The sequence below is a fragment of the Pleurodeles waltl genome, chromosome 1_1 (genome assembly GCF_031143425.1).
Source record: "Pleurodeles waltl isolate 20211129_DDA chromosome 1_1, aPleWal1.hap1.20221129, whole genome shotgun sequence".
NCBI lineage: Eukaryota > Metazoa > Chordata > Amphibia > Caudata > Salamandridae > Pleurodeles > Pleurodeles waltl.
Genome location: NC_090436.1, coordinates 525,130,072 through 525,157,921, shown reverse-complemented (window position 1 = coordinate 525,157,921; position 27,850 = coordinate 525,130,072). Strand labels below are relative to the sequence as shown.

The following is a 27,850-nucleotide window of genomic DNA, read 5'->3' as shown; positions in this document are numbered from 1 at the left end:
GCACACATCTAGTACTGAGGAATTCCTAAATGAAGAAAGCTACTTACAAGAGAACACACTAGTGTATGCAGTTGAAACAACTGGCTTATGCTATGGGGTAAAAGATGGTACTCCCATTCAAAAGAGGAGATGGTTCCTAGCAATGTAGAGGAAAAGAGCTGAAGAGGTACAAGGAGACATGCCCCTGTGTATAAATGGGACTGTGGTAGTAATTGCAGTGTTCTCCAGGAATCAATTGATATATTAAGACTTTTCCTACGTCACTTTTCAGATAAAAGTGGAAAATTGCAATGTTGCAAGCTTTAGACCCCGCCCAAAGTCAGGAAATATTCAAATTTGCAAGGACGCTCACTGATGTGTCTATCCAGGAAAGTGTGCACAGGTACTTTTCATCATTTTAGAATGTTGGCTGTTCATCATTCAAAAATGGAAACTTTAGATGGAAGACTTTACTTTGTAAAAAGTTCTTTTAAAAAAAAATCTGTTTTTATTTAGTTTGAAAAACTGCAGACCAACATTAACATATAATAAAGTGCAGGTTACAGCAAAGCAAGATGTCTTCGATACATAATGAAGCCCGAGGGCGCACACACCAGAGTACCTTCAGTCAAGTCATAACCACTACACTGATCTTATCCTTAATCCCACCAACCCGCCCCTATGCTAACAAGGCCAGAATCAGATGAAGCAAGCTACAGCAGTTTAAAAGAGTGCTTAGGAAAAAACATTTGAAACTTGATGTTTTCCTCAACAATGTCCAACTAGAGTAGGCAAGCAGTACGGTGATCACCCTGTGCAAATACCTGCAGCTGAGATCAACAACATTATATTTGAAGAAACCTAGATTTTGACAAAGTATTCTATATGTATTTAATCTCTTATCTGAAATTGATTTGTCTGGACTGTCATACGCTGTTAAACATATCCTTAAGACGCGGTTCAATCTACAATATATTTCCCAAAAAGACTCAGTTGAAAAAGTTCATGGAAAAGATGAGAAGCTGGAGTACAATTTGAAAAATGTGATGGTACGCCAATGTGTTACCAATGAATACTGGTATGGTTGTCATAGGGAGCTCAGCTGTATGATGTGAAATTTAAGGGGAACCAACTTGGTTTCTAACATTGACTTGTGCAGAGTATGCCTGGGATGCTTTACATAAGTTTTTGAGAGAAGCAAACTTTAACATTAACAGTACTGAACAGAAGGCACCAGGAAAACGTTGTTTTTTGGAACCTGCAAATGTTTGCAGATATTTTAACCACAGATTTCAAACTCTGTTGTCCTTCTTCTGCTAACAAAAAAATCCACCTCTTAGAGAAGTTACTGATTTCTTTTGCTGTTGTGATGCACCGAAATTTGGAATAGACACAGAAGAGTCTGTACTTTTTCACAGAACAGTATATTACATGTATTATCCGAAAGGGCCCTGAGGAAGAAGCTTAAAGCAGCAAGTACTGTGTTTCTAATCTCATAGATGTGGACAGTACTGATGGTGGAAATACAGAGCAAAAGGACAATTTTACACATTTCGTTGTGGATTTGCAAGACCTGTTATTTCAAAAGGAAGAATGAATTCTGTTATGTATGTAGTTAGACATACACTTACTGGGAAATCACAAAAAATGCCTACAACCTCAGGGGAACAGAGGCTTGGAAATATCTTTATGACTACAATCCTATCATTTTGAAAATGTGGAATGCTAACATGAATATTGAGGCAGACAACTATCGCTGTTGCTTGTTATGTTAATTTACTTATAATGAAATCTGAGAAGATGGAGTTGAAAGATGTGTGGGAAGAGATTTCTGTTGAAAAATCTCTAACAAAAAATTAAATAACTTCAGTTTGAAGATGCTTTCACAGAGACAAATTGAATCCAATGAATGCTATGTTTGGTTGAGTTCAGCTACTTTTTATTCTAAATCAAGAGGAACTATTTGGGTGAGTTTAGGCCTGACTAGTGTCATATAGTACAGACACTGTAAAAACGAACATTTTGGACACTTACTATCCAAAAAGGAGTGAGCACCTTGAAAATGTTTTTCTCTTTAAAGTACTCCAGTACTTCACATATGGAAATAATGTGACAGAAAATGTAGAGGTAGGTGCGTCATAGCAAAGGCAGTCTAGTTAACCATAGAAAACTGAGTTGCAAGACTGCTGAAAAAATAGACTTTTTTATTTGGCACTTTTCCAGCTGTTTAAGCCCTGGCGTTCTGAATCAGAATTACTAGGAGAGTTTGACAGCTATGAAGACTCTTTCACTGCTGCACTGCTGCAGAGGAGGGGATCTTAGTGCTCAATATTCTCTAACTATTTGAAAACAGTGAATGATGAAATTGAACAGGAATGTACAATTGCTGCTGAGGTAGTTAAGGAGAGTACACAAAACAGCCAAAGTTCAGGTCCTCAAAGTCAGGGCCCACTTGGACAGCCAATAATTGAAATTGAAGTTGTTAGTGCAATGAATGAGGTGGAGGCTGTATTGGAGCAAGCAAGACAGGAAATAATTGCTTTGGTAGATTTAGTTGGAAAACTAAATGATGAGCAAATGGAAGTATATATGGAAGTGAACGCCACAGTTGAGCATGGATTGCTTCATGACAAGAAAGAGTGTGGATGCTCAACATTTAAGCCTACACTGTTATATGTCAGTGGCCAAACTGGTACTAGAAAAAGTTTCTTAATACAAGTTCTTACTGCTTTCCTACAGAAGACTACAGAATGTAATTTATCATGTGTGGTTATACCTGCTACTGGATTAGATGCACACAATATCAAAGGTATTATTTTACATCGACTTGGATTCTGCCTGTGAAACATGACAACAAACTGCAATGCCAAACGTTATCCGGTGAAGCTTGTCATGAAGTGTAAAGCGTGTTGAAAAAGTTAAAACTTTTAATCATCGATGAGGTGAGCATTGTCTCAAACTTCATGATAGCCTTTGTACATTCAAGAAATTACTGGAATTCGCGAAAGAAGACATTTTGCTAATGAAGGCAATAGATGAAATGGAACACCAGGGTGTGACTGTACTGCTAAACTAAAAGTTTCAAAACTGGATTCTATAAAAAAAATCTGTTTCACGAACTGCAGGATTGGAGAAATGTGCAAGTTTTGCAAATACTGTAGGGTGATTTTGAGTCGAAAAGTAAATTCAGAGGAAGGTTTGGTTAATGATGTTATGGATAAAGTTGTTGATTTTATTATATTTCTTAAAAGGAATTAGGTGGAATAGCTTGTGATTACATTTGATCAAATTGACAACACAAAGCAGACTGGACAGTCTAATGCATGTTTTTGCTTGTGAAAGATTTATATATTTGACAGAAACAGTTTCCAATTTCTCTAGCATATTCTGTTACTTGTCCCAAGTCACAAGGTTTAAGATTGGATGCAGCATTTATTAATATTGGTAGTACTGTGTTTCAGGAAGGTATGCCATATGCAGCTTTGTGTCGAGTTAGGATGTTGTCTGGTTTGTATCTAGTTGCGCATGATAAGAGCAAATTAAATGCAGACTTAAGATGTATTACCGAATACAACTGATTGAGAAGTCTTTATGTTCCTCATTTAAGACAGTATCCACTTTATGAAAAATGTTCCATCTGTCAAAAGCGGAAACTTTCAAAGCAGTGTATTGATGGTGTTGCAAAGAATGAAATGAAAGAGAAGGGGGATATTGTTAAGAAACAAAAAACTGAAAATGATGGAGATATTTTGAGTCATCAATTGTCAAACCCCTCTGGTGTGAATGTTGCGGTAAATGTTTTGTTTGCATTACCTAGTTTTGCAGATGTAATTCAAGAGAAACATCATAAGGTCATGTGTTCTGCACTGTGTAGTTTGTTGAATCGACTGCGTACTGAAAGAACAAAAATACGTTCTGCATCAGTAATTTGAGACACTGTAGATCTGTGTAGTGGATCAGTAAATTTTACTTAAAACACTCAAGAGGATGCATAGGAGTTTTTAAAGATGATCTTTAGTATTATTGAAGAAGAGGTACCTGTAGCTGACTTATTTGGACTTAGTTACTTGTGGCACCATGACTGTGAAGATTGCTCATACACATCAACTACACAAATAAAATTGCAATGTTATGTTTATTTAATGTTATCAGATTCCAAAAGTGTGACTTTTGACAGATTAAACCTAGACAAAATAATGTATGTCCAAATTATCGAACAGATGTTCTGTCAACTTTATATGTAGCAAGAAGTGGGTAGTATGTTATGTTAAATCTACAATAATGCAGAGCAGATGGTAGTAAATTACATACTGAGATTACTAACTTTAACACAGGACAAATATCTATTTCTTGTAAAACATACTTTACTGTCACTATGTTTTTTCATGAAGGACTAAGTATTAATTCTGGCCACTGTACTGTCTATTTAAAAAGTACAAGTAATGCTAGTAACCTAAATTCAGACCAAGATTGCCTTAGAAGTTACCAAATTCCTATCTTTTGTTTTTGTGACCAGAATTCTAAGGAGGGTCACAGTTGTAAAAGTGGAATAGTCTAGTTACTCTAGAAGCATTATCAGGATTCATGACATCATGCGGCCCTCTAAGGGTGATGTCTTTATAATGTTTTGCCTATGTGGGTGAACCTTATATATCTAGTAGTAACTATAATGATAAAGTTCTTATTTCCAGCATATGTTTCTTTGGATTGGTAGAGCAAGTTTAGATGAAATTATTGTTTAAAGAATTGTAGTGAGTGGAACAGTCTAGATACTCTAGAAGCATTATAAGGATTTATGACATCATGAGGCCCACTAAGGGTGATGTCTTTATAAGGTTTTGCCTATGTGGGTGAGCCTTATGTATCTAGTAGTACCTCTAATTATGAAGTTCTTATTTCCAGCATATGTTTCTTTGGATTGGTAGAGCAAGTTTAGATGAAATGATCATTTAAAGAATTGTAGTGACTGTAATGTTGCCATTTTGTAGTGACACACTGTACAGTTTTAGGTTTCTTTAAATTCAATTTGTACATTTGCTTTACCCCCCCATAGGATGATTCTTTATACAGTACATCATTTATGTTATACAAGTATATGTCTTTCCACTACTGTTCAAGGATTACTCTTTATACAGGTTGTACAAGTCTAAAAGAGGAAAATGAAATGTGTACTTGTTATTATAAGCGAGGATTACAGAATGGTAAAGGTGTAGTGATATGTTGCTATTTTGAAGTTATACACTGTAATCAATTCTAAATTTATTCTATCATTTTATAAATTGCAATATTAATTTTGATTTGTTTGTTTTCTTTTTATATCGATAAATGGCACCATTCAATGGAGTAATGCAGTTTATAGTGTTGTTGTACTAGTTTAGATTGTGAGGGTGTTCAAGACTACAATTAAAAAAATTTACAACTACTTACACAGACACCCACTTACACTCCCATATAGCCACATATACACCCACTAAAGACACCTATACAGACACTCACTTCTCACACGTCCAGTCATTCAAAGACCTACTTGCACACCCACTCACAGACACACACAACCACTCACACACTCAAAGTCATCATAAAGCTACTCACAGACAAACAAAATCACTTGCACACTCATTCACAGAATGACACACCCACTCACACACCCAAACAGCCACTCACACACCCATTTACAGACCCACAGAACCACTCCCAGATCCATACAACCACTCACACAGCCTGTCACACTCACACAGCTAATCACCAGCTCACAGACCCACAAAACCACTCACACACCCATTTGCACACTCATACAACCAATCACAGTACCACACACACCCACACAGCCACTGAGAAACCCACTTACAGCCCACAAAACCACTCACATACCTACTTGCAGACCCATACAAACATTCACACAACCACTCAGACTCACACAGAAACTCACACACCCGGTCACAGACCCACACAACCACTCGGGCACCCACTCACAGACCCACAAAACCACTCACACACACACCAACACATACAACTATTCTCATACATATATACCCACTCAGACCTATTCGCTCAAACACACACACACCCACTGCCACACCCATCTATACACTCACACACCCAGAAAACCACTACTGTATCTGCTCACACGCCCAGGCAGCCACTCACACACCCATTCACACTCCCATAGTCAGCAAGACAGCCACTCACAAACCCACACAACTAGTCACACACACAGTGACACACCCACATATACTTCTACATGCCCCATAACACACCCATACTCTCACTCACAGTGACAAAGCCACACAGACACTTTCATGCCAATTTACACTCCCATACACTCACCCATTTACATGTGTACACCTACTCACATACTCATACATCCATACAGAAACTTGCACTCATTCACACAACCACTTACACACCCACTCACAGACCAATACAGCTAATCACATAACCAGAAAGCCACTTACATGAGAGCTGATGCAATCATACAACCAATGATACAACCAATAAGACACTCATAGTCACTTACACATCCATTTCCATTTTAGTATTCTAAGTGACACTGCAAAACATTTACCAGTGTCTTCTTTAATACCTCATAGGTTTATTACCCTTGGTGATTGCTGAAGTAGTCAGATGTACTACTTGAATTTAACTTATGTGGGTATGATATATGAATACATAGAAAAACTTGCAAGCGCTTAAACACACAATTGCATTAAAACATAAAACAATGCTAGTGCTTTCTTTGACAAGATAAAGCGGTCCCTTTTTTGTATAGATTTTCAGAAACAGTTATATATATATATATATATATATATATATTCTTTTTTTTTTTTTTTGGGAACACAAATAACCAGGGTAGTAAAATAGGTAAGGGAAGGAACTTGGAGGAAGCCACTGGCAACAGCATCCATGTACTCAGCCACAGAAGGCATATGGAGTTCCACAGGCATGTGACATTTTCTGCAATGAGTCACCATCTCAGAACATTTTTGAGAAAATCCAGGGATAGTAATCATATCCTGAGGTGCTGATGGTTGCACAGATGCTCCTGGTGCTGCTCCATCTCCTGTCGTTTCTCTCGTCATTCTATCATATGAGCGATGAGATATTGCTTTCACATGGATGACGTTTGATGGGAATACATTTCCCTTGTTCCAAACCACAAATTATTTCCCTGCAAATGTTACACTGAAGATTTTAGCCACCACCTTTTTTCCACGGGACAGAATTGAAAAATATTTCCATACCTCAGGCACCTTTTTGGGAGGTAGCATATTATCTTCGGTATCTTGAAGTGGTTCAGGGTCTCTTCCCTCTTCTGAAGAAGACATAGTTGTTTTCCAACAATGCGGTTTTGCAGGAATGCAAAAACACAATAAAGCACTGGGTTTCAGTGTTCTTTACAGAGCTCCGAAAGTCAAGTGGCTGACTTAAGGTAAAGAAAAGGGTTATGCCTGACTCTCCCTGCTATTTGTGCCCAATATTTCTCTTTTCTTAAACATAACCATTTAAGCCGTACAGTGGACAAAAATAATGGTCTGGAATGTAGCCAGAGAAATTAACTGAGATTATTTTAAGTATTCCACCTATTACCTTTTGCTGTTGGATTAAGTGTGTTTAGAGCTATTTTGACTTTTTGCCCTCCTGCATCAGGGGACTGAGCATTCTATCAAATTTCTTAAAGATCAAACGAGGATATGAATGCATGTCAATCTGAAAAAGGTATAGACATTCCACTAACACAACGATTTTGCTACTGAAACTCTTCCGACTGCTAATAAAGTCAACATTACCTAGAATACCTCTGATTTTCAGAGGCTTGCTATCATTTTATTTCTGTGAGTCTGAGCGTTATTTAGACTATGCATGATCTAAACCCCCTAGTAAAAGAATGTCTCAGTCATTCATTTAATTTCAATGAGCTCATTATCTTTGTATCCTTCACACACACCAATATATTGTAAACACATAACAAAACTTTATGCTAGTTAGTTCATAATATTATTATACAATATTATGCTGTTCCCTCCTCAGTTTTCTTACCAAATTAGAGAGAGATGACATCCTTGACAGGTTAACAGTTCAACTGTAAAGATATTTAACCAAACTGAAACAAGAGTAAGGAATATAAAATAACGAGTTCTGACTTGGCAAAAGAAGTGCCAGAGATTTTTTGAAGTAAAGCTTTTTGCCTCAGTGTATAGTATTTCTATAGCACAAACCTAGCACATGGGCACAAGTCGAAGAGTGATAGGAAAGGTGGCTAGTTTAGCTAGTTTGTGGTTTGCTAATGCACTGTGATATAGTATTCTTTAAAGAGGTGAGTCTTCATCTCTTTTCTAAATTGGAGCAGTGTTCGGGCAGTCCTGACGCATACAGTGATGTTGTTTCAGATCCTAGGTTCATAGATGGAAAGGGTCTGCTGCCTTGTTTTTTACTTCATTACTCTTCTTAGTCCTCATTCTGATGGTGTTATGGTTGTGGGTGCACTGAGAACCACCAAAGAGTAGTGGAGGTCTGAGGCAATCTCACCAGCAGCAAATTTGGCTGAGTTGTGAATGACCAAATACCCAGTACACACTGGTGCGTGCACACACAAGTAGACTACTTCCACAGGGCCTACTTGAAATACTTAGGGCCAATAAAAAATATTTGAGGAAAATCCACAAGTCTTAAATGAAAGAGATTCTTACATATATCTCCTTAGGAAGTCAACTCAAAGGGCAAAACTCACTCTGTGTAAACCTGAGTTCTAAGGAGCTGCAAGGAGCTAACACCCTACCAGAAGCTCCCAAGAATGAATGATAGTGAGCTGCCTAAAACCACACTGGGAGGAACTTACTAAAGATTCTTATAGACTCTATGGTAACTTCAACCACTGCGGGTGGTGAAAGAACAACAATGATAAAGCAGTCTCAATACACTTGTATGAGGACTAGAACCACCTCAAATATAAAGTATCTGGAAGAATTATCCCAATGGTTCTAGGTGGAAGAATTGAAGCTAAGGGTTTGGTTGGCACTAAAAACTTATTTTCTGGGTCTTCCATATTTTGACTGAAAAAGGAAAGGCACTCCCACGGTGAATTGTCAATAAGGTGCCTGGAAGACAGTGATAGCAACTCACATCAGCTAAAAGCAGGATGGGTCAAATGGCAAACAACCTGTTTCTGAAGTCTACCAATCTGATTCAAGGTACATTAACCCGATGCCCCCACGTGCCTTACAGACAACATGGATGAATATGAATGCCATATCACAAGGCAAATTCTCGCTGAGCTTTCGAAAGACATTTTGACACTGCAAAATAGCATAACAAGAGAACTCAAAGAAGTCAAGCAGAACATGAATGACATGGGACAGACAGTCCTCTCACTGGAGGAAATGTATTACATCAATTAGGAAGAAGAAGAAAAAAACGTATTCCTTCATCAAAATGTGCTAGAGCTTGAAGAATAGAACACTGCACTACAATCACACCTGGAGAACCTGGAAAACAAGTCTCACAGGAATAACGTCAGGATCAGAGGAGGTTACCAGCTGCACTGAGGAAAAGAATAATGTGCTTTCGTCCAAAACCTTTTCAAAGTCTTACTGGATAAACCAGCCAGCAACCTCACCACAACCTCCAGACCTGCGATTGTGACCCCAACCATTCATACACGACTAGAAGAAATAAGGATGGCTGTTTGCATAAAGATAAACCTCACTCATAATGTAAACCCAATTCCCTTTTTCTAGGACCTCTCCTTGGAACACTACAGAAAAGATGATAATTTTGCATTGTTCTTAACTTTCTGTGTGCAAAACAGATTACCTACAAGAGGGGTATTTATTCTGCCACATCTTTAAATGATATAAAAACATACCACTGATCTCATTGCTAGAGCAAGTCAAAAAGATGCTCCACATTTTGGATGAACAAACTGAAGGGGTAGGTTTCCAGAACGTCCACTCAAGAGACAAACAGCTGGAGGAAAGTTTCAAACTAAAGAGAAAGATCAGGCCATAAACCCATTGCAGGTGTCATAGAGAAGGAACTTTAAGATATACTACATAAACAAAGGTCTCCAACCCCCTACGTCAACGCTTCACCAGGCATCAATGAAGAAAACCTGGAGGAACCCATGAAGTTCAAAAAGGTCATTTAGGCTTTCGGTAACTAAAAACTAACAGAGCCTTTGGGATAGTTGGATTTATACAACTGTGCTACAAAATGTTTGCACAGCAACGCACCCCAACACTTTGAATGAAATAGTGGAACTACAGGCACAATTACCCAAGCAGAAATATCAGTGATTCCAAAATCGGAAGACAATTATTTTGATTTTTATATAGAACAATATCCTTGCTAAACCAGATATCAGACTTTTTATAGAAAACCTTGCAAGCAGACTGGAGAAAAGTTTGTCAGGATTATTTAACATGAATGGGCAGATTTTGTTTCAGGAAGCCATAATAAAATCAAAACTTTGCTACATCTCATAGATAATGTACATAGGTCTAGAAAGGAAACCTGTCTACTTTTACTTGCTGCAAAAAAAGCATGTGACAGAATCTTATGAAAATTCCTGAAGAACATTCGGGAAGTAGGCCCTCAGTTTAGAGGATGGGTGGAAAATTGTTATAAAAAGTCTTCACTGATAATATGAGTCAACAGATGCATGTCAAACTAGTTTAATATAGGAAGATGTACAAGACAAGAATGCCCTTTCTCTCCCCTGTTATAACATTTTATACTAGAATCATTGGCAGAATGGATCAGACAGAGACAGGACATCCAATGAACCTAAATGGGGAAATTTAATTACAAGTGTGCAAGTTATGATGACAATATCATGGTAACAATAATGCAGCCAGAGATCTCTACCTTGGGCTTAATGGACATGCTTGTGAGATATACCAAATAATCAGGTTTCAAAGTGAACTTCACTAAATCTCAAGCACTGAACCTTACACTACCTTGAAACTAGGAGTCAGAACCTAAGAAATAATTCATGTTTCTATGAGTGAAAGTTCACTGTCCTGTACATAGGTTCACAAGTAAAGCGAATGTTTGATCACATAGTTAAAACAAACTATAGCACATTATTCTGAATAATCCAGTCATGATTTGCAATCTGGACACATTATATGATCGTTCTGGATGAGTCACATGACCACAATAAAGACGACCACTCTCATAAGTGCTTCTCTAAGAAAGGGAAAAAATAAAGAACAGAGACTCAACAGGGAAGGAAGAGCGAGGCTACCAAACATCACAAGATGCTTTCAAGCCTTCCTATTAAAGCACATGTCAAAATAGGGACAATCAGAATCCGAAAACTCTGGTGCGTCTTGGACCAGTCAACAGCAGGTATCACTAAGCAAAGTGCTATCTATAGTCTATCCCAGTTACAAGGGCAACTCTTGAAATATGGGAAGACCTTGCAGATAAAGAAAGGCTTACTACATTCCTATCCCTGCTGACCCAATTCTACAACACCCATAATTTGATCCAACCCAAAAAGACTGTCATTTTGAAATTTGGAGGCAGAGAGGCTTGACGGAAAATGGGACATGTTTAAAGGAACAGAACTTGGATATGGCTTCAATGTACCATCTTTATATAATGTTGCAGAAGCAGAAAGGTTGCTGAATTAGGCATTGGGTCTTACACCCAACATTAAGACCAATGGCTAGCAGACCTCTGCCCATATTTGAACAACAGCTTTTATCAAGAGAAAACGATAAAAATTTACTTTGCATATCTATTGCTTACCAAACAAGCAGGGAAATGAAAACCACAGGACACACATGCAGAAATTGGGGGAAAGAAAAAAAATGGAGGAAGGCTTTTACTAAGACACATATCACAGCAAGGACAGCTATTACAAAAGAAACGATGTATCAAGTAATGACCTATTGTTATCATATACCACAGAAAAGTGGAATAAGCAGCACCCAAGGAAGTGCTGATGATGTTATACCCGTAATGGCACTTTATTCTGCATACAATAACAATGTTCCAAATTGCCACTGATTTAAAATAGATTCTGGATGCAATAGACGCCATGTTTCAAGCTAACATTCCTAGTCTTCTTGCACATATACTTATAAACTCTGCAAACACTCAAACATACGTTACATGAAAAAAACTGGTAAACTAATGTCCCTTAACTTATGTTAAAAAAAACTCAATCACTTAAAAAACTTTTTTAGAGCACACAGCTACCAACACGCATCCTGGCGCAAATCTGGAATCAAAGACAAGAATGGAAATTAGTAATTGTCGAAAAGCCAGGTTTTCAGTTTAGTTTCTGGATGCCGCAATGCCACAGGTAGCTCAGTTCAGACCTTAGAAGCTAAAAATGTAAAAGAGAGTCCACCTCTCGTTTTCAGACAAAATCATGGACGAAACCAAGGATATTCAAAAAATGTGCAGCAAAACATTAAAAATGTGCAGCAAACCAAGTATTACCAGTGTGTTAGTGGAGAGAACTTCAGATAAAAATGCAGCAAATGCAGATAATAGCTGTATAAATTCTGGTATATCCTGGAATTAGAAAAAATAGCTGACAACATGGTAGGTACAGTGGAAAGCTATGAACAACAATGGTCCCTTATGTTGAAACAGAAAAGTGTAGAAAGTTGCAAATGGGTAATAATATAATAATACATACAAGAATGGTGTCATTGTAGGGGAGGGAAAGGATTGAGGTTACTGTTCTTAGGAAACTTGAAGCACCTTGTTAACTAGTGGATGTAGGCAAGAGTACATGTTCAAGTATTATCTGCAATAAGACACATTTAAACCATAATCACCAGGTGCTTCACCTAGAAAATGTTATTTACAATCATACAAAGTAATTAGCAAAAAGAAATCCACATACCTTTATAGTTTTGTTTGCACGATAACATCAATCGCTCTATATTTCGGAAATTCTCTTTAGGAACAAAAGCATTCTCTAATTTCCTTCTCAGTTTCTTTGGTAGTGGAGTATCAAAGCTTAAGTCACTAAAATCAAATTGAGGATTAACTTATTAGCACAAACATACTCCTTGCATTTGTGATCCATGTTTAGAGTGTATAATTAAAAAATGCCATTTGTAAAAGATATACAATTGTATACATGCTAGGTCATTTACCCTTATGTATGAATGCAAGGTGAAAATAAACTCAGTGTTTGTGATAAACCAAACAAAATGAGAAGTCACTGCTTCCTGTGCTACTAAATTTATCCAGCCATGTCATGAGCAAATGAGTTTAAGTCAACTAACCTAGTTACTATGTTAAGATCAGTAGTGTCCTTCAGTTCGTAACCTGATGTTCAAGCTTATGTTTTATCTAGTGCAGGATCAAGCATATAATCCTTCCAGCTCCTCTTGTCCACTGGAGATGATATGAATTCTAGATCCTTTGGAAAATTGACCGTGTACCGATGCCACAGATGAAAAGTGACAATTGAACAGGATTCTTTGCGAATGTAATTAGTTGATAAAATGGTAATCCGTTCAGTCACAAAACGCAAAACTCTTTTGCTAGCCAGATGAAAAGTCCACAACCAATAGTTTCAAACTGCGGCCTAACCGTCCTTTGACTGTGTTAAACATAGACAGATCATTGGTAATGCAATGAAATCCCTCTTGAGGAAAGACTTCCAAGTACGGAAAAGAATTATAGTACATGATTTACTCCAACAACATCAATAACAAAACATACTGCTTTGAGCAAGCATAACGCTAATGTGGTCAAACCTAGTATGTGCCCTAACAGCAGGAAGATATAGCAAAAAAAAGTGGACAGTTGAACTGCACTATGAGAATGAATGCTGATCATAAAAAGGTCTTTCGTTACCATGTGTTCCTGGGGACTGTAAACCTCAAACTGGACTGCAAAGCAGTATAAAACATTCAAGATGTTAAGAAGAAACCGGCTGAAATCAGACAGAGAGCATTTGGTGTTAGCCACACGCCGATTGTTGCTTGCAAAAGAAATATAGAGGCAGTCCACCACTGGGTATTTACTTATTCAAAGCTTCGTTTTTTGAGCAGCAGTTAAGAACAAAAAAGAACATCAAAAAGTTTAATCTAATCAGTTTTAGAGGGCTGTATTTCACAATATCACGTGCCAAAATATTGACCTGCAACAGAGTGCAGGTTGCTGGACTACCACTGCATTGTAAAAGTAAGTATAGGTAAGTAAGTGTGATTTAATTTCATTAACTCGGCATCTATGTAACCTGAAGATATATACTGTCAAGCACTCCCAGGGACTGATAAAAGAATTAAAAACGGCTTAGCTGAGCTCCCCTTTGACAGTTCAGACCCTACTTAGCCTTTCTCTTCTTGCATACAAAACACCTTCAATATGTGACAGGTCTCCTGTCAAATTTCAGATTTTTACAGAATATCCCTTGATATAGATAGGGCTGTAGTGGTATTGGTTATTACCATATCAACCTTGGAAATGGAAAAAGGGAGGAAGATTTGTGAGGCCAAAAAGATTCCCTTTTAACACTTTTATGTGCATAGAAATATGTCAAAGGGCACTGAAAATAAGTCTCAACAAAGCCTCTATCCCCGGCCTACTCTGACCACGACTTGAGGACATGGCAGATAGAAGGGGCACTCCGCTAACAAGTTGAGGCACACTGTCTGTATATTGGAAGATGACAAGAGTGAACTGGGGTGGATTTAACAAGCTATTCAGAAGCTGGTCCTGCACTTTGCCAATAGGCGGTGCGAGGGACTCTGCGTATCTTGGCACAGAGGATGACTACAAAGCAGGATGCATGAAGTCAACCACTTAAACTACCAGGCTGTTAAAAGGTGTTGTGGCTTAGGCACTATGGAAGTCTTGGGGCGAAGGGGCATTGCAGTGAAGAAGAATACCCTAGTTGGGATTGCAACAATGATTGCTAAAAGTAACATTGCCATGATTTGGAACTCCTTGAGCCTCATTCACTGGATTAATGGAATTCAGCAATGTATTGCTGTACAAAGCACGAGGAGGCTCTGTGGCAAGGGCATGCCATCAGAAACATAAGGTGGTGGGCTTACTATAGATTAGAACAATGTTTATAAGGAATTATATATGTTGCAGAGGGTTAAAGTGTATACTATCTTTACACTGTATGTGTTTATATGGTTTATTTAAAAAGCAGTACAATTTGGTTATTAAAAAATACTATGGTCTGCAAGAGGAGACTGTCCCTAGATGGAGGCCATTATATCCGTAACAACAGGTTCCTTTTCCAGGTCTGTGCAAAAAGTAGTCTAGATGCATTGAGCCCTGAGTAGAGCTGGATACAATGATTGATAGTGTACCATGAACACAAAATTGCAAGAGACTCTAAACAGTATATCAAAGTATTTGCAATACCAAGTGTAACCGAATCGTATATCAGTCATCTAGATTTGATTAGCAGTTGACCTTCTTCAGCCTCAAAAATGATGATACAAGAGTGAGAAACATAGGATAGATGGGCAGAGTAGCATTTTGTATCTGAAGGGATAATTCCACATGGTGACCTTGAAGAGCCATCAGTGAGCTTTCTACATGGGATCATGAAAGTATAAGCACCGCCAGTCATTGGCACGCACAGCTTCCAGCAACTGAGCCAGGGTTATCACAATGAACTCTTGGACTGGACAAAAGTAGTTGAGATTGGGTATGTCCTACTTACGGCAAAGCCCAGCTTGGTCCTAAGTACCACATTCCTTATGCTCACAAAAGAGTGAAAGGCTAGTCAGCAGATAAAGGCAAAAGCTTTTTTGTTTGAAAGCTAAGGTTATATCCATCAGGAAGGCATTATGGGGAATACAGATGGAGAAGCCAGGAAAAATATATCTGAAGGAACTTCCACAAGGTTTGAATTTCATTAGGTGCTAACTGCCACTAAAGGGAACTTGTTTAAGAAAACATGTGCGGTTAAATGATTTAAAGAGGGTGTACAATGCTACACACACTCCAGGGAACATTTAAGAAGACTAACCCTGTTTATGAGTTCCTGCTAGTATCAGGAGCTACTAAAATCGGAATTAGGTCTAATGAGTGATCACCTGATTTCCTTGATTATGAAAATCACTAAAGCTCAAATGGCCCTGCTGTTGGGACTGCTTTTTAGATAGGACCCCTTCTGTCTTGACTGAGCAGTGGAGATTGTAGCATCCATACTTCTCACTGTTGTCCTGTGTTTATTATTCTCTTGTGTTGGAGACTTTTGAGTTTTCCAGGAATTATATCTCCTGCCATTGATACTACTCACTGCTTATCTCTTCATTCCTCCCATTAGGGCTATGAAGCATGGTGAAGCTACCTTTCACCAATGTACTGAACGCTTGTCTGCAATCTTAGTAGGAGGAGTGGGTCAGCACTCTAGTCACTTGGCAGGCATAGTATGTGCAGAGTACTTGGGACCTTTTAATGCTGAACCCTTAGCTTTGAATGCGGGGCCAAAGGTAAGCCTGTGTGTGCCTGCCCCAAGAGATCTTCAGTTACAGAATATATTTTATCTGAGGAGTCACTGGCTGATTTGGATTTCAGAGAGCAAGCATGTGATCTGTGGTGCAGGTCTTGATACACTACACTTAATACCATAAATGAGCTTGGGTTAGCAAGATCTCTAAGGTTCCTCTCTATGACTATCAGTTCACAATGTGGTATGAATGACTTCTGAGACTTCAGGAGCCCTCTATACTGCTACTACCCAGGCCTTGCATTTTTTCCATCCTAGTCCTTACATATCCCTAGTCAGCCTTGTGACAAATGTGTGTCTTGCTTGATCCTCTCTCGACTCCTCTCTTCCATTAAAGCGTGCCATTGGGTTTCGATCCTGCAACTGCTTTGTGCCAGAGGAGGATATACAAGCCCTACCTGGGCTACGCTCTGGTTTGACTGGCTCCCTTGGCTTTGAGTATTCATTGCTGTAGAATTAATTGTCATGTTCAGAGATGCGGCACTTTTCAGGAGGGCTGGGTAACAAAATGGGCCACAGAATACATGCCATTTTCGATTGCTTCTGTCAATTTTCCTGATTAGAGGCAATGTCTCCTATTCTATCCATTTATGCCTTCATGTCTACCTCCAAACTCCTTCTGCTACTTCTATATTACATTTCTAGGGACAAGGCTAATCTAAGCAGAGAAATGATATGAGAAATGATATGACCTCTGCTTAAAAAGACATTGCTATTAGGATTACTGATCTTGGAGATTTTGCCAGCCTTTAATCACATGACCTCTGGTACCGCATGGGATCCGTAAGGATACAAGATACGATTTCACACTGTATTGCCTCCTTTGCTTAAGGTGCTGGATGGTGCCTCCAGGGCATCTCTGGGATATGTCTCTAATCCTTTTGTACTGACTTTAGTGCCTTTGTGATTTGGGAAAGAATTGTGGGTTAAATTCTCCTGTTTGCAAGGTGAGGATGCTTAGCAAAGGAGTTTAGTGGAATATCCTTCAGAACTGCCTGCATCAGTTTAACCTCGACCAGAGTCCCCATATCCCTTTTCTTACTCACGTGGTTCCACACATTATCACCAATTTATGTTCACCAAAATATCTGTCTTGTTATCACTACTGTTACAATCCTCCTTCCTTACTATGCTATACTGTGAGTGGAATTGAGAAATAATCAGTAGAGCTGGGGAGAAGTGATTCCCGTTTACAGGAATTTCAGAGACAGGTAGGACAAATAACACAGGATAAAAAAAAACTTATGACATAAGAAAGAAAACTGCACAGAGTCTTAAAGGTTTGGTGCAAGACTGTATCCACAGAAATATTACAAGGTGTCAATGCCCCCTCAGTAAATATATCAACTAATCCTAAAGTCGATCACAGAAGAGGTGATGTGGTAGACAGTAAATTTTTGTCACAAACAAGTGGGGGTGAAGACATTTCCTAATACAACATTTCTATGGATAGATCTATTCCTCTTCTGGCGTCCCAGAAAAGGTGGGCATATGTTGAGGAATGTGGTCCTCTGATGTTGTAATCTATAGATAATATTTTCAGAAGAGGACTTGTGGATTAGCCATTGACCATGCTGTGGTGAGTTGGGTGAATGCCAGAAACTCAATATAAACACCTTAGATGTGGCAAGGGCAAGGGATAAACATCAACTTTGATGTGAGGAAATGTTCAGAATGTCTGATGCATCATGGCCAGGCCGCTAGAAGTTATTATAATTATGTCAGTACAGACTGACAGTGTATCCTATACAACATCCCAGTATTGATCCAGGGATGTGGAATTCCTATCGCCCCCGGGACATCTTGTTTGGGGTCAAGGGCAACAAGTTTTTATGTTTACTTTGTCCTTGGGACAAGTAGGCCCAACCCTCTGCAGCACAAACCCTTTGGCTGCGTGTTTACAAAGAGTGGAACTCTCTGCAGTTGAGGTAATGTGTTTTCAAAAGATAATGCTGTTCGAACTTGTATTTATGGTTCATTATTTGAAAGCCTTCATTATTAGGGTGAGTGCTGTAAATAAATGTTTTAAGGTCACACTTCACTACTGACGTTGGTTCCAGTACAAAAAAAACAAAAACGTGTATACACATGTTTGTAAAGTTTAGGCTATGAGGCTAAGTATAATGCTCCCAGAATGCTCTCTGATTAGATGCAAATTAAGTGTCATTTAATAAAATGTTTTGATGTATGCTAGTATTTCCCAAAAATATTTCTAATGGAAAATCAGTGTAACCATTTTCAACACGATTATGGGAAGCATGAAAATAAACAAACACTGACAAAGCCAATTGATCTGACATATTTTTTATAAGTCTTTTAGTTTCATCAATGCGTGTCTTGTTTTGACATGGCTTTTGTAACACTTTATTGTTGTGGGAGTTACCAGGCCCTCAACATTGTAACAAACACTGGCAAAAAAAAAAAAAAAACGTTTTTGAACTCTAAAGCACACGTTGCCACTAGTGGCATAACAAAGGCCCCGCAGCCGCCCTCAAGGGGGCCCCTTGAGCACAGCACCTGCCCTGAGTGAGTCTGGAGAGGGGGCTCCTCCATGTTCTTTGCAAAGGGGCACCCTCCAGTTTCGTTACGTCACTGATTGTCACTGTAGTTCCTGACACTGAACAAAACTACTTTGTGTGCCAATATGCTCCTTGTGGAAGAGCAGAATGCGATCACTCACAGTAAAGCCAGCCGAAAGAGAGAGAAATAGAGGTTTAATAAAAACAAAATGTCTTTGTTAACACCAGACCTAATTAGGGACCAAGACCCACATGTAGGTAGCTTTTTGCATGTCGCAAACAGCGACTTTCGCTGTTTGCGACGTGCAAAAAGCACATTGCGATGTACAAACCCAGTTTTGCGATTCGGTAACCTAGTTACCGAATCGCAAAACGGGCTTGCGACTCGCAGTTAGGAAGGGGTGTTCCCTCCCTAATTGCGACTCGCAGTGCAATGTAGGATTGTTTTGCGAACGCGGGCGCAAAACAATCGCAGTTTGCACCCATTTCAAATGGTTGCTAACACTTTCGTAAAAGGGAATGTGTCCCCATGGGACCCTTTCCCCATTGTGAATGTCACTGTAAACATTTTTTCAGAGCAGGCAGTGGTCTGCATTACAAAAAAAAAAAAAAATGCTTTATTGAAAAGCAGTCCCAGACATGATGGTCTGCTGTCTCCAGCAGGCCACCATCCCTGTGAGGGCCGCCATTCGCAACGGGGTCGCAAATTGCGACCCACCTCATGATTATTCATGAGGTGGGCATTTGCGAAGCCCTTGCGAATCACAGATGGTGTCAGGGACACCATCCTACATTCGGATTTGCGGCTCGCAAATCTGAACCTACCTACATGTGGCCCCAAATTCTTAAAGAAAGTCACAAAAGTGCACACATGGTATATGTCGTACCCCTATAAAATATTTGTGAACTGTATTTTAGCATGGGTAAATACCATGTGTAGATTTGCTCATGTGAAAATCTATTGAGCATTTGCAAGTTCATTTTCCCTCCAGCCACTTTCTTCCCAATACTGGAAGAAGTTCTAATTCTGCCATTGTCAGGAGTAAATGTCCAACCTTTCTTATTATGGGAAAATATTAGAGAGAAGCTGGTGAAAATCTTTAAAACATACAGGTTAGTAGGTTTGCAGACTCAAAGGCATTCCAGCACTGGAACTATTGCTTACTGCTTCCTCCAGCCCCAGTATGCAGATCTGCAAAAAGGTGGCAAAATAAGGAAATTGCTACAGTAGGGATTGAAACTGCAAGTATTCAAGCCCTACTATGGTAGTAGCCCAGGCATAATCAGAGAGGCTATTATCAGAGCTCTTACATAATGAGATTGCTGCCATAATTTGGCGCCACACTACATGGCACCAAAGGGACAAGTAGATCTTTTTACAGGACAAGTAGATTTGAGAAGCAACCTGTCCCCTGGACAAGTAGATATTTTAATAAATTCCACACCCCTGATTGATCACAGGGCCAGTCCGCTAGAAGTTATTATACATATGTCAGTAGATATTGTCAGAGTATCCCATACATCTTTCCAGTATTGATCAAGGCTTGAGCAAATCCACAGTAGACAGGTTAAGTCACAGTCTGGCTATTTACATCTCTAGCAGAGGTAATCCATTGCTATTTTGGCTTTAGAATTTTTGTGGAGTCCAGTTCCAGTTTCATAGTTTTCATCGAGATCTGATCATGTGTTTTACAAGATGCCAGTGTGAGGCTACATTCTAGTATCAATGTCAATGAGGCTTGATTTGAAAGTGTCAAAGAATGTGGTTATCTGATCTCACAATCTATAGATAATTTGTTCAGAAGAAGACTTGTGCATTGGCCTCTTTACATCTCAAGCAGAGGGGATCCACCACTATTTTTGCACTATAGTAGTTGTGTATAGTACCAGTTTTACAGTTTTTAGCAATAATTAATCGCCTGGTTTACAAGATGCCAGTGTGAGGTTCCATTCTAGTTTCAGTGTCAATGAGGCATGGTTTAAAGGGACTCTTCAAGTATCTTGCTTTCGAGGACACATGCAGCTAAGGTGGGTGAAGAGAGAAAGTAGGCTACTCTTGATCGGGTATCATAACCACGAGAGGAAGCTGTATTCTCTTTTTAGTGGTAAAGTGAGTCTCAATATATATTGATCAGGTTGTGATCTCTCTTTACAACTCCAATCACAGCCCTGTCAGTGCATTGTGTACATCTACAAGTCCAGTTCTGTAAATGCTTTGATCTGTGGTTAAATTCTAGTCTTTACCAACAAGTGTTTGTGTTGTGCTATACTCTGGGAGTACTTAAGACAACGGGATAAAAAGGATAGCTTACCAGAGTCAGTAGATTGACCAGATGACAATGTTTGTGGTACTTATGGATGGTTCACACAGACCACATTTCATTATACATGGCAGTGTTTTTTTATCAAAGTGGCTATGTCACTCATTTTAGATATGGCACTGTAAAGTGGCAGGCGTTTCTAAGGGAGGCAAGCAGCACCATGCCAAACGATGACTCACGCATCCTGAGTAGACGAAACACAATAGCCTTGGCTACAACTGGATTTAGAAATTCTAAAGAGAAGACTGAAAAATAAAGAATGGATTGTGATTTATATTTTGGACTATTTCGTGTCTTTCCCACAAAAAGATAACAACTGGATTTCATTTACTACTCTTTTCTCCTGATTGAGATGATTGCTACAGATTTGGGATATATTTGATTGACTGAAGTGCTGAGTAATAACATACGGACTTTTGAAATCCTGAATCTATTTCTGGTTAGGGAGTATTTGGTGACTGGTATATCCTGTACTTGTGCAATTCAATTTGTGCATTTATCTTATCTTTCCATGACATGATGGGATGCTGATATGTGCAGTTTTCTTCGATGCCTCAGTCATCAATTGTGAATTATCTGCAAATAAGAAAATAACCTTTCCTACAGAGGCTCTATTTTTTCAGATGTGTTTCTTGAAGACGTGCAAGGCCATTGTGTTTTAGGCAGGATAGGACACTATCTTTTTGTTCACGAAATTGGACAGGCCGTTCACACTGGAAGAGATGGCAGTAAAGGGTACTGGGCTCATTTTGCCTGTTTGTGGCCGCTGACTTCCTGTGTCTTCCAGTACGCATGAAAAATACAGTTTTTACACCTTTGACCAGTAGATGAATCTGATCGAAGTGGTAAGCGTATCTATTAAAAGATGTCTTATATTTCTGTCATGATTATAAACTAGGTGTTGGAGAGCTAAGAAAGGGCTGCGATAGCCAAGCAATGAACATGGAAAGAGAAGGGAAGGAAACTTGGTGGGCTGAATTTCCAGTTGCCGCTGAGTTTCAAGCCTTGCGTTAAAGACCCATTTTTGTAAAGGCTAATCATTATGTTTTCGAGTTCCAAAAGTAGCTATTAGACCTGTATCACTATCAGGGGAGAATGTAGAATTTGATACAAGAAATAGGTAAAGAATAAGACATCATGTGGGCAAGGAAAAGGGGTAAGGTGAGAAGAAAATAGGTAGTGTGTGTGTGCAGAGTCTGCTAGACTGGCAAGGTATGCAGAGGCTGTTAGAGCACACATATAACATGGATTGATTACAGAGGTGAGAATTCATTGTGGAGTTAGAAGTATGTTTGATTTGGAATAGGATGACTGCATTGTTCAGTATCATCCAAGTGTTTATTTATTGGGAGTGATCATTTGGATTATTTTAAAAGAGTATAGTGAAATTTAGATAGGAATGTTTTTGGTTGACTTGTCTGTATAATAGTCAGTGGTTAGTGTGTTAGATCCTGGGTAGATGTAGATGACCTATCAAGACTATAGGCTAGTGGCTCATTTGATGCATTATAAGTCCCAGGGAAGTGCTTCAGCAATGATCTAGACTTCCCTCTGTCGGTGGCTGTTCCTCCCTGACTCGTATCAAACATTCTTTGTCAGACTGTTTACAATGGGTCCTTCCCCTAGAGCATCTGTGATATAGTCCATGGTTGTGTCGGTGTATGTCAATGTAAGTGGTGAGGAATTTATGGGGCTTTTTATGAGTCTAATCTCTTAAATCCATCCGGTTGTGAGTAGTATGTGGACTTTCCATCCAGGTTAATCCACACTGTAGAAGGTTCTAAAAGTCTATACTTTATGGCCCACTTAAGAGATCTGGGTCTCAGAGACTTTAATGTTTCCTCTTTATTTTGGCCTCCAAGTAGAAATCACCTGAAATTTGAATTGTATGGTCATCTAGCATTTAAAGGCCATTGTTTTGTGCTATTTGTATGACTTCTCACTCCTGTTTATGGTGTAAAAATTGGATATAGTAAGTGTGAGTGTGTCTCTTGCATCTAGTGCATATTCTTTGGGGTATTTGTAGTGGCATTCAAAGGTCACATTCTATAGATAAGGAAGCATTTTTGCCTAAAACCTCTGCCATATTCTCTCTCTCAAGTTTCATTTGTTTCACCATCAAAGCATACATTGTCTCAGCATGATCTATTTTCCCCAGATGACAGACGTCTGGGCCCTATCCATGGATGTATTCATGTGAGACTTTAAATCTTCAGTTTTCTTCTCCACCACTTCTGATCTATTAAACAAAGCTATATCTTTTCTCAATGATTTGACTTCAGAGGACGGTTCTGTAATTTGTGCCTCAACGGCACTCAATTTTGTACCTATTTTTTGGTTTAGTAGGTAAAGTTCTGTGTTGTGTCCACAGATGCTAAAGAGGTGCGCACCCACACTGATTCTGCAAAATGTAGCTGACTCAAGGGCTTTGCGGACAACATAGTGACAAGTGATATCTGACTTGTGTGGCTTAAGGGGGGCTGCTTCTAGAGAGGGATGGGCAGCCATGGACAAAACATTACCCTCCTATAGCCCTATTCTAGGCACAGCCTCATGCACTGTGGAACTGGTTTTAACATTTTTGCCAGGGTTGATTTTGGTTTCCACGCAGCCATGTGTCTACTGACCAGCAATTTCCACATGACATATAGCTTCATTAAGAACTTTCAGACAGAAGAAGTTTCTATAAATGGTACTGTATAATCCACCTCTTAACCCCAGATGTAGGGCATTCCATGGATTTTCTTCTCAATCCAATTGCAGCTTTTTGCAAGACTTTGCATCCATTCTGTGACTTTTTCTTTGTCGTGCAGACTCACCCTGGTGCAAGAGTTTGCTTCTTTCTTGCCTCATCCGTCCTCATGCAAGACTGTGTTTTACATCTTGTTCCATCCTCTCTTGTCCAAATTCAAGCCCTTGTCCTTCTGCTCTATTAAGTCCTGTTATAAGGTTTCTCATCACACTTGTAATTTGTTATCAGGTTGTTCGACCTTCCCAACCTTCCTGTTATAGTGACATTAAGAACCTTTCTTAGCTTTATTTTGATAAGATGTATGTTAAGGGTATGTGTTGGGAAGAATACATCTTGGAATAATTCTCATCAGTATGCCACTTTTGTTTCAGATATACAGCGTGTTTCTATTTGTGACCCAAGACCTACTTCATATGCCTCTGTTGGGTCTTACCACATTTCACAAACCATAGACTTTGCATAAATGGCCTGCAACCTTTAGCTTCCGAATATACTATTCCCTATTTGTCAGATCATGCTTGTGCTTCTGGAACTAGACAGTGCTGGTATCTGCTACCCTGGGCCACAATGCTCTTCAGTTTTGTGACTGTCTGGCTGCAGAAAACAGAATTCTGCCACTACGAGAAGAGGATGATAGTTGATATTCTCTAGAGGACTCGCTGAATGATCTCATGGCATCAGTAGACAAAATTACCTATGTTACATCCACTACTATCAACCTAAGAATTCTCCATTCTTGAATGGGACTGGGTATGCCACCCCTTTTGCTTCAGAAAGAGGAGTCTATCTGTCCGGCCCTCTTTAAGTATCTAGGGCAATGATTTCCAAACTGTGGATCACAAGTCGATTTTTGTTGGGTCGCAAAAGTCCATGCAATAAATAGAAATGCCTTTACATTCAGTACTTATATTATCATATTTGCGGAGCTATAAAGATAGACGTCAAATGTCTGGCTAAGTCTTATGACAAACTGCTGCTCTTTTTTTTTTTTTTTTAACGTGGAGATTGGTGTTTTCAAACTCCTGTCACTTTGCAGCCAGGGAAAGAAAAGTAAAGTGAAATGCATGACAATCTTGCACAGTTATAGGGAGTGTGAAAGGAAAGGCTGTAGGTTGTCATATGTTTTCAACACACAACAAAATGTAAATACCTGTAAACTAACTGTACTCATTCAGCAGTTAGGAAAACAAAATGAAGCACATATTCATGTAATTCTGAAGTGTGATAGAAACAGAGATTTTAATAGGATCAAAACAAATATAGACACATAACTTGGTGATGCACAATTCACTGAAACCCAATTTCCATGCATTATCATTGGCATGAGATATAGTTTTCCAGTAAAACTGTATGTTTATGTAATTCTAGTGGCCATTTTAATGGAAAATATGTTGTCTGTAATTGACAGTGCGCTACCACATGGCACTTTAGTCACATTAAAAAAGTGCTTGACTGATATTCATTAAAGCTAGGTGGGTCACAAAGTTGTTGTTCTTTAAAAAGTTTAGGAAGCACTCATCTAGAGATGGCAGATATAAAGCCTAGGCTTATAGGATTTATAGAGGAATTCACTGGTCTAACAGCCACTCTACGTGATGTAGGGAGGCTTCAAACACAAGTATGGGCAAGCCTTGTTGTAAAAGAAGACAGCAGCTTGCTGATATCATTTGGCAACAGATAGTACAAAGAGCTTGGCATCAGACGTTTTCTTCTATACAATTTCTTACTGCATTGCAGTACCTAGATGTAGATGTTAAGAGAATCAGAGGAAGAGCACAAAATGTTAGTGCCCTGTGCATAAGGATAAAAAAAGAATTACTGTGATGCACATATCTTCAATGAAGGTAGTTACTTAAACAAGCATTCCAAATTCTAGAACGGGAACTCCAAAGGGTAGCTTGAGAGCTACTAGTAGCTCGCCAGTACCCTGGAAGTAGCTCCCTGATGTGCAGCCCAGCATACTATGTAATTCAGAGGGCCTCGTCACATTAAAGAAGGCAGCAGAATACATCTCCAGACTGTCACAACCTGCAGGATTTAACATATAATTACCTCACTCTATTTTCAAACTCACATGGAGATTTGTGATTTTGCAAGCCCCACTCTATCAGTCATACAGCATGTGAAAAACACAAGATGTTCTTGGAGTGTTTTATTTAAAATGAAAAGGGTATATTTGATAGAAAATTGTGTAATTTGAGAAAGTGGTATGTTGATGTTTGAAAAAAAAAAAGAATGAAAGTCAAAAACGTCTTTAAATTTAAAACAGTTCTTTGAATGATAATTCATGTGTGTTTGGGAGATTTAGAGCTGTTAGTATTTCTTTTGTGCCAGTGGGCACTGTTGCTGTGGCTGTTAGTTCATTAGCCATGTGGATGTTCTCATATTGATAACGTTTTTCCCAACATTGCTGTTAGTAACTCTGTCTTATGCTTTGAGGTGGCTGGTGTTCTATTATATTATATTCAGGCACTCATAATATTGACAACCACAGCACTGTGAAAGAAGGTATATACACGTAAGTATAATACGTTGTGATATACACCTAGGTGGTCTCTACTATGATCCTGCAAGGTGTGGTCACTACTGTGGTTGCTCTGATGTGGTCACTCCTATAACAATGATCAAAGTCAGTAGTAGCTAGGGACTATTTTAATTGATCAGAAGTAGAACTCAATATAGAAAAGGTTGGAGAGCCCTGGTGCATCACGAAGTACAAATGTTTATTTATTTTGATTCTCTTAAAATATTTTTTCCATCACACTGCAGAAGTATGAAAAATGTGCTTCATTTTTACTTTCATGACTGCTGATATGGTCTGAATTATGTGTGCAAGTCATTTCCAGGTATTTAAATGTTGTTGTTTTAAAAAAATGTCATCCTACGACCTTTTCTTTCACACTCCATGTGTCTTCGCAGTCAGAGAATGAAAAGTAAGTACCAACTTCAAGTTAAAAGAAAAGGCAGCAGTTCGTCAGAAGACATAGCTTGTCATCTGACCACTGTCTTTCAAGTTAGTTAAGAGAGCTAACGTTATGCTTAATCAAGTTTTGACTGAAAGGATCTGAAGTAATGGTGCACCTGGCTAAACATCCTGCAAAGTGCACAAAGAGCTCTAAATTATGTGTCAAGACACTTTTTGCTACCTTAACTTTTTGAGATATTGCTTGGGAACGTGATCTTATGAGATCGCACCTTGATCTAATACAAGATTTGCAGCTCACCCATTAAGTCTGGGAAACACAGAAGAAGGCTGAGAAATTGGGAAAGTTAAAAGTTCGGTCCTGCCTACAGAGAGCCTGTTTTAGTGACAACAACAAAAGGAACAAGAATGGGAGTATTATTATTTCAGCATGGAAAAAAAGAAGAGACAAATGTCTATTGACTTGGTAAAGCTGTACCATGTGGCCCATAGGGCACAGGCAGCCAGTGTATCAGACAGAAATATCAAGCACTAAGCAAATGGTAAAACTATTGTAGAGCGTATTGCAGTCAAAATACTCTCCTGCTGTAAAGCAACCAGGTCGTGACAACGCGGTTATAACAGCAGCCATACACTACTTAAACCTGTCTCAGACTGCAGTAAACCCCAGCTGAATGCAAGCGACAGAAACCCACCAGATATTAACCCTGAACTGTATGAAAGCGAACCATTCATTACTTAAGCAGTCATTGATAAACAAAGATATAGATCTGAAATGTCTATCATGAATACCTCGCATCAACATTGGAAAGGTAGATGAGAGGAGTTGAGGCATGCAAAGAGGACTGACGCTAAATATTCCTGGACTTATGTTTGGGTAGCTTTGAAGCGGATTTCATTTGT

General features: G+C 38.9%; 1 protein-coding gene across 3 annotated transcripts in view; it reads right to left on the bottom strand.

The window, feature by feature from the left end:
• Positions 1–27,850, bottom strand: part of SLF1 (SMC5-SMC6 complex localization factor 1) — a 673,081-nt gene that overhangs the window by 167,829 nt on the left and 477,402 nt on the right. For all 3 annotated transcript variants that reach the window (XM_069225438.1, XM_069225455.1, XM_069225447.1), the window contains exon 15: positions 12,845–12,969. In XM_069225438.1, coding sequence (XP_069081539.1) covers positions 12,845–12,969 — 125 coding nt within the window. The remainder of the gene's footprint in view (positions 1–12,844; positions 12,970–27,850) is intronic.